A 12809-nucleotide genomic window follows, 5' to 3' on the forward strand; every position below is an offset into this window, starting at 1 on the left:
TCCAAGCAGCAACAAAGGAACAAGGATGAAACAGGATTAGACTGACACCAGGTGCAGGTTGGGGTGTTCTCCTTTGACAGTTCCCTTAGGTGGGCATCCTGTGGCCTTCCAGCCCCAGCACACTGCTCACTGGCTGCACAGACCCTCAGAGGCTTGTCTCTCTCAGGAGCTGTGGTTGGTGTGGCTGTGGAGGTGGGAGTGCCTGCCTCTAGGTTCTTCCCTGTACAAGGCTTTACCTTCTCTCAGCCTCTCCTGTACAGAGTTAAATGTAGCTCAAAAAATGTTGCTGCCTGGCCAGGGTTTTCCTATGTCATAGTTTCTTCCTCTGCCCGGTGAATAGCAAAGATAGATACTGTGTGTGGAGTTTTGATGCAGTTGGAGCTCCCTGTGGGGGTGGGCAGAAATGGACATTAGGGTGCTGATAGGTGGGACCTGATACCCTAAGCAGCTCCCTGCTTTTCTGCATTCCTTTGGCTGCTGTGCTGACAGGAAAACTCACCTGCACCACCACAACCTGTCCCTTGCCTCTTCATGAAATGCTTTATATTCTCTTAGCATTCTCTCCTGGTTATTACAGATTAACCCCTTTTTGGTTACTCCATGATCACAAATACTTTGCTGTAGGGCCTCTTGTACCTGGTGCAGTGATTACATTACTGGTCTCCTTGCATCAGCTGGGTGTGTGCAAGGGCTCCCCTGGCACACTCCACCATCCAGCACTGTGAGCATCCCACTGATGGCTGTGTGGGAGCTGGGGCTGTATAGTACAGCTGGAGTTTGCAGAAAGGTGGAATATATATTGAACCAGTTTCAGATATCTTCTGCCTGTCTCAGTTTTGATTATGTAGTCCCCAGCTGTGCTCTTAAACAATCTGGATTTTGCCCCTTCTCCTTTTCAGGTGCACTTGGCTCTAGCACTCAGCTGCTAACACAGAGCAGGGCTGGTCTGAACTTCTGTTTCACTGCCTGTGCTTGCCTGTAGCAGTCTCTTCTCAAGGTTTATGTAGCTGAAAGGATTCCCAGGCTGGGGTGGCCATAGGGCTCTAGAGACAGGCTGCAGGCAGCCGTGGGCTCAGGCGGGCCATTGCCATAAACCTGAAGCTACCACCACTTTTCCTGGGCACAAACCAGTCCTGCTTTACTCTGCTGTTATCAATGAAAATATGTCTTCAGTCATGGGTTTGGTTATTTCAGTGCTTTCTGCTGCATCTCTGCCCTCTAAAGCAGTACTGTCTTGAGCATACATAGCCTGTGGGTTGTCAGCCCCTTTGCAGTATGTGGAACTAGTAAAGTCTGGTGACTGGGTGACTGGAGTGACTGGTCATTTACTTCTAGCAGAATATCCCTGCTGGCCTCATCTCCAAGGGATGTGAGATGTAGCAGCAAAGGACACATGTTCCTCATGGGTCATGGATCTGTCTGGCCAGCTTCATTCCTCCAAGGTGCCAGTGATCCTTACCCAGCATACAGAGCAGTGTCCGGGGCTGTGTAAAGCCCTTCCCTGTGGGCTGCCCTCCAGTTTGGCAGGCAGGGGAAGAGCAGCCAGTGCAGGCTGGGCTCAAGTGCCATGTGTGGTGCTGGCAGAAGTCAGCACCCAGGAACTGTGAAGGACACCATAGCATGAGAGAGGTGAGCAGGGGCTGTGCTGTGTAAGACCCCCTACCACCACTGTGCTGCCTAATCAAGTGGGACAAAAGGGAAGGGAACTATTTTAAAGCCATCTCAGCCTTTGCTCAGTTGGCATTGGAGGGCATTGCCCTTTGTGCTCTTGCAATGGAGTGTGCCTCTGCCTGTTATCAGAATAAGGGTATTAATCTAGTTATGGAGCTGTCCTGTATCAGGACAAACAGTCCCTAATAGAGTTATCTGCTCCCTGTCCCAGTGCCAGACAAGTTGTTTAATCTGGGAAGAGCATGTTTGCTGCTGGGGATGTGTGCTGCCTACCTGCAGTGCTGCCCACCTGCAGTGCTGCCTGCTCACCCCTGCTGGAGAGGGTGGAGCTGCCTTCCTCACCTCACTGCCAAGCACCAGCCAGGTATTGTTCATGTCACCCTGCAGCAAACACACCCAGGGCAGCCAGCCCCACCACCTGCCTTACTGCCACTGCCCAGAAGCAGAGGAACTCACAGCAGGGCCCAGCCCATCCTGCTGTATTGATCAGAGCAGAAACTGAGGCTGTTATTGAGAGCCAGACTGGGCCCTGCACCTCTCTGCACTGTGTCTGGTAGCCAAGGCAGGGTCTGGCACTGGTGTCTCAGAGGGTGCCTCTCTTGCAGCACTCTGCCTGAACAGGGAGGAAGGAGTGCTTGCACAAGCTCTTGCCATGTCCCTCCTGAGCTGCAGCACTTGTCCAAGAAGTGAATGTTCTTATCCCTCTGCTCACACTCCCCCTCAGCCACTACCTCCTCTTTTACCAGCTCCCCTTGCTCTTGCTGGGCTGTGCAGCTGCCCTTCCGTGGCTCTGTCCCACAGACTCGGTGGTTTGGGGCTGATCCTGGGGTTTTTGCGGTTGGTGACAGTGCCCCTGTTTCCTCTGCAAAGCTGATCTTTGAGCCAGACCCCACAAGACTGCTAGTCTGTACATCCTTCCTGCCCACTGTGCCCTGTCAGCCTCAGCTGATGTGGAAAGGGATGAGGGTGGGCAACACCCTTTGCCCACTGCTTTCCTTTCCTGGATGATGTGGGTTTTCCCTCTGCCCCAGGCTGAAAGGACAATGCTTTGCAAGCATTTGGATTTTGCAAGCCCAAGAAAAGGGTAGAGTGCATGAACACCCAGAGCAACATCACAGGGGAAGCTGGAGGGCTCTGACGCCTATGGCCGGATGCTGACAAGCACAGTAATGCTTGTCCATGGGTGTGAGACACCAGCCCCAGGGCTGCCTTCCAAAGCAATCCCTGTCCTGCAGCCCAGGGCTGAGCTGTTCTGTGTAAAACGGCTGCAGCAGTGGTGCCTGACCCCAGCCCAACAAGCACCTTCATTCTGGGCTCGAGGGCTTCAGTTTGCAGTGCCTCAGAGGTTACACTCCCCAGTTAAATGTGAGGCTGGTGAAATAGAGGCTTGTTCTTAATGCGCTGAGCACCAGAGTCAAAGGGTCACATAGGTCCCTTACCCCTGGCAAACTGCTCGGCTGCCTGGGGTTGAAGCCAGGCTGGAGGCAAGCTTTCCAGGCTGGAAATACTTGAAAACAAGTGGTTACTGTGGGGAAAGCCACAAGTCACTTTAACTGCCAGGCAAAAGCAGAAGGTTGAACATGTGCTGCTTGACCTCCCCAGCACACTAGCAGCCCACTGCTCTGTTCCCACCTCTCCACACTGCTCTGCAGGTGCCACCTCCCTACAGCTCTGGATTTCATTTCTGGAGCTGAAAGCTTCCCTACATTCTTCCAAAAGCTTGAGTTTCTATGTTCGACTTGCTGTCTCCTTGCATGCACCTCTTCCTGTTTCTCCTGGCGTGGGATGGAGATTGTGACCAGAGTATCTGTGCTGGATCTGGAATGCACTTCTCCCTTCCAGAAATGTTAATGCCACAGTTGTGTGCATAATAATGGGATTCACTGGAAACGATTTCTTCAGGTCCTGGTCAAATTCCCCTCCATTTGCTGCAGCTCTCCCTCCTTAGATCTTAATGTGTTACCTGGGACTGACCCATCCATGAGCTGGGGAGAAGGAAGGAGTGACCAAGAGCCCAAAGCAGGGCCATTTTCCCCAGCCTGTTGTGCACACACCTGCATCTCTGTCAGGGTACAGAACGCTGCTCTGGCAGGTTCTAGTTGCCCTCCCATGTAAGAGCACCAATCCTGTGTCCAGGCTGAGTGGGTGCTGGTACAATGCCATGGTGGCATAGCTGATTTAGGGAAGCAGCAGGGCTGCTCCAGAATAACCAAAACCCCATACTGGATAGGATGGCCACAGTCCCCATAGCTCTCCTTACCTCAACCCCATGGCCTCAGCTCTCCCCCAGCCAGCCCTGGTACTGCACAAGAGTGCCAGTTCATAGAAACCCTTCCATTTTCTAGAAGGAGCACATGTTTCAGTAAGGAGAAGCAGTGCTTCATGAGCCTACGCAGACACCAGCTCCAGCATGACTATTTGGGTTGTGCAAGACTGCTCCGTGTCCCTCCTCATCCCCACACAACAGGGCCCAGGACGTCAAGGGTGTGGTTAGCCCAGCGTGGACACTAGGCCCCAGCAAAATTCCCACAGAGCCAATTTTAGCAGTGCAGAAAGTGAGTGGCCAGGGTGCTTGGGTGAAAGGACAGGGCACGGCTCCAGAGTGGTGACTCAAACCCGCTGCTGTCATTGTGCTGGCCTTGGCGGTGCAGTAGGTGACTCTAAGAGCACATCTCGAGGTCCTGCATGCAGGAACTTGGCGTGGGACACGAGAAGCAGCACGGGCTTCAAAAGGCTCGAGGCACATTACCATCACACAGGCACGTCTTGTTCTGCGTTCCCACCATGTGTGAGGCCACCTCTCCTCTGCCACCAGATCTCTCCTTTCTTCCATCCTCGCTCTCCACTGGGCGGGGAAGAACGCTGTGAGGAACAGGAGGTTATTGTGCAGACGGCTCTCAGGCCGGGGTGGGGGTTCCCTCCTCAAGCCCTGCGGGCTGAGTCGCGCCCGCGGTTCGGAGCGTCCCTCTGGAGCGGGCAGGGAGCCTGCGATGGCGCGGGGCGGAGAGACAGGGCCGGTCACACGGGGCTGGATTGAGCTGCTGGGGCGGGAGTCCAGTTTCGGCCGGCGCCGGTCCCCGCCCGTAGCTGTGCGCGGCCTCCGAAGCCGCGGGCGGGAGCACCGAGGGCGGCAGCGCCCGACGGGCTCGGGACGGGCCGGAGCGGGAAGGGCCGGTCCGCAGCTCCCGCCGCGTGGCGCGGCCGTGCCCGGTGCGGAGCGGGGCTGGCGGAGCGGGGCTGGCGTGGCCGTGCCCGGTGCTGAGCGGGGCCGGCGGGGCGGAGATGCGGGGCGGTCGGTGCGCACCGGCGGCGGGCGGGCGGGCGGAGCGGGGCGGGGCGGCCCCGGGCCCCTTTGTTCGGCGGGAGGCGGCGGCGCGCCGCCCCACGGCTTTGTCCGCCCTGCCGGCGGGAGCCGCTCGAACCGCCGTGCCGTGAGTGGGGCGGGGGTGCTGCGGGACAAGCGGGGCGGCGGGACAGGGGCAGGCAGGTGGGCAGGGGAGGGTGCCCCGTGCGGAGGGAGCCCCAGGCGGGGGCTGAGGCCGCGGGCGGATGGCATCAGCCGCTGGAAGTGTCGGACAGGCGGGGGCAGCTGGGCTGGCGGCCCTCGGGGCGCTGGAGTCGGTGGGACCGGGGGCCGTGACGGGGCCGGGGTTAAGGGCTGGGTGCCCAGGGTGGCGGGGGTCAGTGGGACAGCGGTCCCGAATGGGCGGGGGCCGGTGAGCCCAGGGTGGGATGCCTGCTGCCGTGCCCCTGGGCAGGGGAAACTGGGCGTCTCTGGCAGGGCAGAGACTGGGAGCCCCACGCGGGGGGACTGGGGTCAGTAGGACTGAGGGGTAAGTGTAGGGCCCAGCCAAGGTAAATGGCGCTCGTCCTGATGCCCAGCGTGGCCAGAAGGCCCTGGGTGGCTGTGCTGCTTGGAAAACTGGCCTCTGGTCACCTGTCCCGGGCAGGGGACAGGCTGCTGGTACTCTGTGCTGCCCTGGCCATGCCCACTGCTGCTGCCATCCTACGTGTTCAGCCATTCCCGTGCCACACTTCCATGGTCACCACGGCAGTGCCACCCTGTGTTTTTGCTTTTCTTGGGCTTGGTATCTGGTGTGGTTTGACATAGCTTGGGCTTTAGGTCCTGGAACTGCCCTCCTGCCTGGTCCTCTCACCTTGTTCTTCAGCCTGGTGCCAGGGTAGTGTGCTGCTAGAGACTGGGATAAAGGCAGACACAAAGCATCCACCTTCCAGGGTGGTGGTGGAGGAGCAGGGCTCACACCTGGGAGATAGGGCAGCAGTGAAACCTTGCAGGGCATATGACCATAGGAGAATGGTGGCCCTGATGGGCTGAATTTGGGTCCCTGTTGCCAGTCCGTGCCACTTCCTGCAGCAAGGGCATGTCTCCAGCATGGATTCTTGTGCTGGAGGGACTCCTAGGTGCTGTTGGTTAGGAGGCTGGCTGAGCTTAGTGTAAAAGATCTCTTATTCTGGACAATAGTGGAATCAGTGCAGCATCAATCATCATCTGCAGGGACATGCCCTGGCCAGGGGTGATGGGATGGGGCTGGCAGGGGCCCCAGGGGGCTCTGTGCAGACAGATATGCTTTGCTCGCCCTGGGCCATCCCTGCACCTGCTGCCCTGACTTGCATCATCTCATGCACAAGCTGCTGAAACCAGGGGTGGCAATGGGTGGTGTTGTGTCTTGTATCTTCTTTTGCCGGGAAATGTGACATGGCCCTTGTAATTTCCTCCCCAATCTCTGATGTCAGCTGTTTTGCCCAAGCTTTGTGCAATTCCTTGGCTGCCCCACTCTGCCCCTTGCTATCACTGTCCTGCCCCCTGTTCCATCTCCCCACCAGCCCTTGTGGAGCTGCAGGGTGGTGTGAGCACTAGCCACTGCAGGCTTTGGAGGCTGGGGTCCTGCAGGAGAGAAGGCACAGCACTGAGCTTTGGTGAGAGAGGGATTATGCATCTCTACTGGCCCTCAGAGGAGAGCTCTGTGAAGAGGACGTGGCTGATGAGCATGTGGTGGGGGATGCTGCTCTGGAGACCCCCTCAGCCAGGGCTCAGGGTGGCAGCTGCAGTGGTTCAGGGAAGCTGCCATGTGTTGCCTTCCTCCAGTGACCTGTGGACCCCCGTGGGAGGGTGTGAGTGCTTTCACCAGGTGCGATGCTGGTTAGGGACCTGTCCAGTGCCAGGTGATAAATGGGTGCATGGCAGCAGGGGAGAAGGAAGTAGTTCTGCTCCTGCCTGTTCCCTCACAGTCCCCAGCTGGTGCTGCCCTTCTCTGGCATGTTTGCTCTGGTTGTGACTGTACTCACTTTTCCCCTAGATGTGTCCCTGCAGGCAACCAGGATGTTCCAGCCTTTCCCCATCACCTCCACCCACCTGGCTGGCAGCAGGGCAGGAGCAGGATGTAGGCAGGAGCAGATGGAGGCGGTGCTGAGCAGGGAGTAAAGTTTTGGGGAGGCAGCTTTCTGTGCAGGGCTGTGATTATGGATCTGTGGGTAAGGAGAGGGACACTGATGCTGGAAGAGGGAGTGGGACACAGCTGGCAGATTTCAAGGTCCTGGTGAGATGCCTGCGTGTTTGCTCAGTGCCTCTTTGCCGGCCCCTTCTTTGCAGGATTTGAATCAACTGCCTGGTCAGGATGAGCTGGAGTTTCCTGACGCGGCTCCTGGAGGAGATCAACAACCACTCGACCTTCGTGGGCAAGATTTGGCTGACTGTCCTCATTGTCTTCCGCATCGTGCTGACGGCCGTGGGGGGAGAGTCCATCTACTACGACGAGCAGAGCAAGTTTGTCTGCAACACGCAGCAGCCGGGCTGTGAGAACGTCTGCTACGACGCCTTTGCGCCCCTGTCCCACGTCCGCTTCTGGATCTTCCAGATCATCATGGTGGCGATGCCGTCGGTGCTGTACCTGGGCTTTGCCATGCACCGCATCGCTCGCATGCCCGAGTCCTCGCGGCGCCGGGCGCCGGCAGCCAGGCGGGCACGCATGCCGGTGGTGCGCCGGGGAGCCGGGCGCGACTACGAGGAGGCAGAGGATGACAACGAAGAAGACCCCATGATCTTTGAGGAGATCGAAGTGGAGAAGGAGAAGAGCCCAGAGGGCGGAGAGAAGCACGATGGCCGGCGCCGCATCAAGCAGGACGGGCTGATGCGGGCCTATGTCCTGCACTTGCTGTGCCGCTCGGTGCTGGAGATGGTTTTCCTCTTCGGGCAGTACCTGCTGTACGGCTTCGAGGTGAGCCCCTCCTACGTCTGCAGCCGCAGCCCCTGCCCGCACACTGTCGACTGCTTTGTGTCCCGCCCCACTGAGAAGACCATCTTCCTCCTCATCATGTATGCCGTCAGCGGGCTCTGCCTCTTCCTCAACCTCTGCGAGCTCTTGCACCTTGGTGTGGGGCGCATCCGTGATGCCCTGAGTCAGTCTGATGGCCCCCCGCTCCCGTCTGGCGACAGCCCTGCACCACAGTACCCCAAGAAAGCCCCCAGCGCCCCCCCCACCTATCACTCACTGAAGAAGGAGCTGCCCCAAGCCCCACTGACCAACGGCAAGCTGGACTACCGGGAGAGCCTGGCCCAGGGGCGCTTCGCCCTGGCTGGAGCTCCCCCGGTGCACGAGCTGGACCGGCTGCGTGAGCACCTGCGCCTGGCCCAGGAGCACCTGGAGGTGGCCTTCCACCTGCAGCCCCCGCCGCGGCCCCCCAGCCCTGCCCGCAGCAGCAGCCCCGAGGCCAACGGCATCGCCGCCGAGCAGAACCGCCTCAACCTCGCCCACGAGAAGGGGACCGCCGCCTGCGACAGGACCACGGGTGAGCCGGGAGCGGGGATGGGTCCGGCCCGCTGGGGTGGGGACGTGGGGGGCTGCCCCGAGGCTCCCCTGGGGAGAGGATGCTGTTCCCCCTGCGTTGGGTGCTAACCTGCTTTTTGCTCCCCGCAGGGCTGTGAGTGCTGCCAGGGACAACAGCGGTGTCTGCTGGAGTGGCTGCCACCACCACCGTGGGATAGGCATCCTGCCAGGAGCACAGGGCCAAGGATGCCACACACCTGCCCAGCGGGGCAGTCTGGGCAGCACTGTCTCAGTGGGCAGTGAAGGGATCAGGGGCTGTTTGGTTCATTCCTACTTAATTTTCAGAAAAGGGAATATCTTATTTTTATACGTTTTTATAAACTCATCAACATGTGCACCCTGGCATTTTTATATTCCATCCCAATCTCCACTCTGGGCCTGTGTCCCCCATCTCCCCCCCCCCGCTCCTGTTTCACCCGCTTTTCCTTTTCCCACACCCATTTTCCCCAGCATGTTGTCCTCACCCTTCCCTGTGCCCCCCATGCTCTCTGCCACCACAGCAGCACCAGCTGGTGCTATGCATGTGCTGGTGATTTTGGTACTGCCCTCTGAGGTGTGGGGGGCTTAAGGGAGCAGACTGAGAGTCTGGCTGGCCAGGCCAAGCTGTGGGACTAAGTGCTGGGCTGGCATTACTCTTGGAGGGGGTGAGAGGGGTCCTGGTGGCACTGTACTGCCAGAAAGTGACTCTGTGGGCTGGGGGGGCCATGCTGCGCAGCATCCTGCACGGGGCTATGAGTTACAGGGCCGGCCTGCTCGGAAATGTCTGTGCAGAGGTCAGGGGCTGTCGTTCCCACTGCCTCCGCCCTGTCCTGGCAGGCTGCCCTTGGACCAAAACTTGTCTCCTCCCACTCTGGTCGCAGGGCTGGGACCCCCTGCACGGAGCCAGACCCTGGCCTCACAGTGTGGGGAACGTGGTGCCCCGAGCTGGGCTCGGCCAGGAGCCAGTGGAGCATTCCTCATCATCTCAGCCTGGGTCACATGGGGACTTTTGTAGCGTTGTTTTTTACTCGGAAATGATTGTCACTCTGGTTTTTTTTGTTGTTTTTTTTTTTTTTTTAATATCTATATTAGTAAAGGCTGAAGACGTTTTGTACTGAATGCTGCATCCGCTCGTTCGGGAGGAAGGGGTGGGAAGGGAATCCTGTGCGTCTGGTCTGGCGTGCCTGGGACCTCCCTGCTGCCCAGGGTGACTCAGTTGTTCCTGCCGTGCGGAGGCGGCTGCAGCTGGGGCGGCCTTCATCATCCTGCTGGAGAGGGATTGCACTGGCCACATTCCTATTTGGCCCTATCACCATCAAGGGGCCAGGTGAGGGGTTTTCCTCTGCCTCCCCGTCCTCCCACCATCCCCACATTCCCCAGCCCTCTGCTTCTCCTGTTCCTGCACAACCTGTTGCCCAGACAGTGCTATGCTCTGCACTCCCCTACCTGGTCCAGGATCAAACCCAGCCACACCATGCCCATTTTGACCAGCATATACTCCAGTCCCCTTTCTGGTACCCCAAATCAAAGCTGTATGCCTCTAACAGTATTTGCCCATCCCCTCATTTCTCCATCTAGAAGCCCCTGGGGAGGTAATATCCCATTGCACAACTGCATGCCACCTCTGTGGCTGCCTCGGATGGAAGCTGACATTTCCAGGCTGCTTTAGTAAAGGGAACAGGTTTATTTCACTCATCCCATTAACCTCTCCAACAAGCTGTGCTGCTGGGAGAGGGCTCACTTGTGGTGCCACGTGTGCTCCCTGCCCTGCCACCAGTGTGAGGTCCTGGCATGGGCTCACCCAGGCACATCCTGATCCTGTTGCAGTAGCCTGGCTCTGCCTGGAGCACAGGGGGAGCTGTTGAATTCTGCAGCAGGAGCAAGACACCAATCTTTGTGTGGGCACAGAACTGCAGGAGGGAAGCAGGTGGGGAGAGATGAGAGCTAATCTGGTTGCAGACAGCAGCCTGGCTTTGGCAGGACAGTGATGCCTTTGCCATAGGCTGTGCCTATCCCTGCCCCACCATGCCCTGATTTGCTATGAGCCATGCAAATCAGACAAGTCTCGCAGTGTGATGGTACCTGGGCCAGCCCAAAAATCTGGCTTATGCAGGGAAGGGTGGTACAGCCAAACTGCCCCATCCCAGTGGCCAGGGTTCCACTGGGAAAGCAACTCCTCCTGGGTGGGATCATGGTCTGGGGCTGGGCTGCAGGGTGCCCTAGACACAGGTGCAGTCCTGGGCCAGGATGTTGGGCACGGTCTCATACTTGAAGGAGTAGCCGCCGTCAGAGGTGGTGCGGACGCGCAGGGAGCGCATGGTGCCGGGCAGGGCAGCGCAGCAGAGCTGCACACCCAGCCGGTGGCTCAGCCCGTGGCCTGCAGCACAGCTGCCGTGGCAGTAGTGGAAAACAAAGCTGCTGGGATGCACGATCCACTTGTCCCAGCCCAGCTCCTCGAAGGAGATGTTGAGGGAAGCCCGGCGGCAGTTGGTGTGGGCAGCCAGCTCCTCGGACGGGCGCTGCAGCAGGCTCAGGGCGGCTGGGGACCAGGGCATGGCGGAGCGACGAGCCCTCTCGCTGCCCTTGGCCCGGGTGGTGGCCACCAGGAAGGGCATCTTGTCCCCCTCGGCCAGGCAGGGGCAGCCAGGGCAGCGCACCAGGAGCACGAAGAGCGGCTGTGAGAGCTGGGGCAGCAGCGCCGGGGCCAGGTGGAACACTGTCCAGTGCTCGGGTGTCCGCTCCGCCATGGCCGTCACCGGCACCCGGCCCTGAGGCGACAGGGCCAGCACGTCAGGGCTTGAGTGGTTGGGGGCAGCCGAGGGGCCAGTGTAAAACCAGAGCTGGGCAGAAGTCACCACACGGCTCAGGGTGTGTGCTGAGGGCTGGAAGAGGTAGGTGAAAATCCCTTCTTCCTCCAGCAGCTTGTCTGGCTGTGTGGGCTCACAGGGAACATCTGTGGGGAGGAAAATATGATCAGGGTGTGCACCCAAACATGGGGAGAATCCCGAATACCAGATGGCAAGTGTGATGTTGCAGAGGTCCCTGGAGTGCTGGCAGGGCACCTGGCTGCAGGGTGCAGGGAAGCTGTCTAGTGCTGTGCAGCAGATTCTGTGATGTGCCCCACAGCTGATCCCTACTACGCCCTAGACTGGTCCATTATTGTCACCCCTGTCCCCCAGCATTTAACCCCATAGCTGGTTATCTTGCCCCTTTCCCCCAGAGTCTATATCATGCCCGGTCCCCCAGCATTCAGTCCCAAAGCTGGTCATCCTGTCCCCTTCTCCCATCCTCTGCATCCTGACCATCTCCCGGTCCTGTCCCATAGCTGGTCACCCTGCCCCCTTCCCATCAACATGCACACCCTATCCTATCCCCCAGCATTCTGCCCCATCTCCTGCTGTCATGCTTTATAGCTGGTCATCCTGCCTCATCCTTCAGCATCCTGCCCCGTCTCTTAGTATCCCAACCCACCATCCAGTATCCTGCCCCATTCCCTAGTATCCCACCCTATTCCACCCTGCTCCTCAGCTCTCCCCATGTCTCTGCTCCTGCCTGGCCAGCTGTTTCCCAGCCTCTCAGCACCCTCTTGTGCAGTCTATCCTGAGCTGTTTTGCCTGTCCCTGCCTGCCATACCTTTCCATCTCTTGGCTCTCCACTGAATCTCACCCACGCCCATGTCTCAGCCTGGCATACCTTCTTTCCCTTCTCCCACAGACCACCACATCAGCCTCTCCATCCTTCAGCATCTGTATTGCTCCAAAACCCCCACCCTGCTTCACCCTTCTGCCCTCTCCACTTCATCAGGATGTTCTCACCTGTGGCAGGGAATAAGATCACCTGAGAGGTGTCCTCCAGCTCCTCTGGCTCCACTTCGGTGTTTTCAAGGACGTCTCTCCGGTGCACCCTCCTTGCTTCCATCTGTGGCTCCTCCTGGAGCAGGGGGGGACTCAGATGTTCCAGCACCCGAGCCCGCACCTTGGCCAGGACGAGCTGCCGGTCGGCACTGGCCCCGGTGCAGCTGGCCAGGGCGGCGGTGGGCAGCATGGCAGGCAGCAGGTGCAGGAGCAGCAGCATGACCGTGGGGCACGCAGCAGGCTGGTGGCTCGGGGGGCTCTGCCACGGGCTTCTGCCTGCCCGCCCAGCCCTTCTGCCCGCCGCGCTCCCCCCGGGGCAGGGTGGCATTGAGATCTATCTGACACTGACGCAAACGTCTGCTCGCCGTGAATATTATCTCTGAGCTGTGAAAGCGCTGAGACGTCTGGAATGCGAGGACTGCAAGGACAGTGTGGTCTGGGGGGGCCGGCGCCCCGGCAA

The 12809-nt window shown here is 59.1% G+C and overlaps 2 protein-coding genes across 5 annotated transcripts; one reads left to right on the forward strand and one right to left on the reverse strand.

The window, feature by feature from the left end:
• Positions 1-4559: 4559 nt before the first annotated feature.
• Positions 4560-9614, forward strand: LOC306804506 (gap junction gamma-1 protein-like). Of its 4 annotated transcripts, none has more exons than XM_079311219.1 (3): positions 4560-4578; positions 7283-8478; positions 8607-9614. In XM_079311219.1, the coding sequence occupies exons 2-3, from the start codon at positions 7308-7310 to the stop codon at positions 8612-8614; spliced, it is 1179 nt and encodes a 392-aa protein (XP_079167345.1). In that variant the 5' UTR covers positions 4560-4578; positions 7283-7307; the 3' UTR covers positions 8615-9614. The 4 variants fall into 4 exon arrangements, with proteins under 4 accessions (XP_079167345.1, XP_079167344.1, XP_079167343.1 ...); XM_079311218.1 differs by lacking the exon at positions 4560-4578 and adding an exon at positions 4588-4688; XM_079311217.1 differs by lacking the exon at positions 4560-4578 and adding an exon at positions 4716-4881.
• Positions 9615-10159: 545 nt separating this feature from the next.
• On the reverse strand, positions 10160-12750 carry INHA (inhibin subunit alpha). Its single transcript, XM_079311222.1, has 2 exons — positions 12311-12750; positions 10160-11448 (listed from the first exon to the last, which is right to left on the reverse strand). Exons 1-2 carry the CDS (start codon positions 12675-12677, stop codon positions 10715-10717), a joined length of 1101 nt encoding a protein of 366 aa, XP_079167348.1. The 5' UTR covers positions 12678-12750; the 3' UTR covers positions 10160-10714.
• Between the last annotated feature and the right edge of the window lie 59 nt (positions 12751-12809).

This window comes from Erithacus rubecula (assembly GCF_903797595.1).
Source record: "Erithacus rubecula genome assembly, chromosome: 8".
In the NCBI taxonomy this organism is placed as follows: Eukaryota; Metazoa; Chordata; class Aves; order Passeriformes; family Muscicapidae; genus Erithacus; species Erithacus rubecula.

Coding starts and splice junctions, on each gene's coding strand:
- LOC306804506 (XM_079311219.1), top strand. CDS start 7,308: ATGAGCTGGAGTTTCCTGACGCGGCTCCTGGAGGAGATCAACAACCAC.
- INHA (XM_079311222.1), bottom strand. CDS start 12,677: ATGCCACCCTGCCCCGGGGGGAGCGCGGCGGGCAGAAGGGCTGGGCGG. Junction 11,449..12,310: donor GATCTTATTCCCTGCCACAG/GTGAGAACATCC, acceptor TCCTCCCCACAG/ATGTTCCCTGTGAGCCCACA.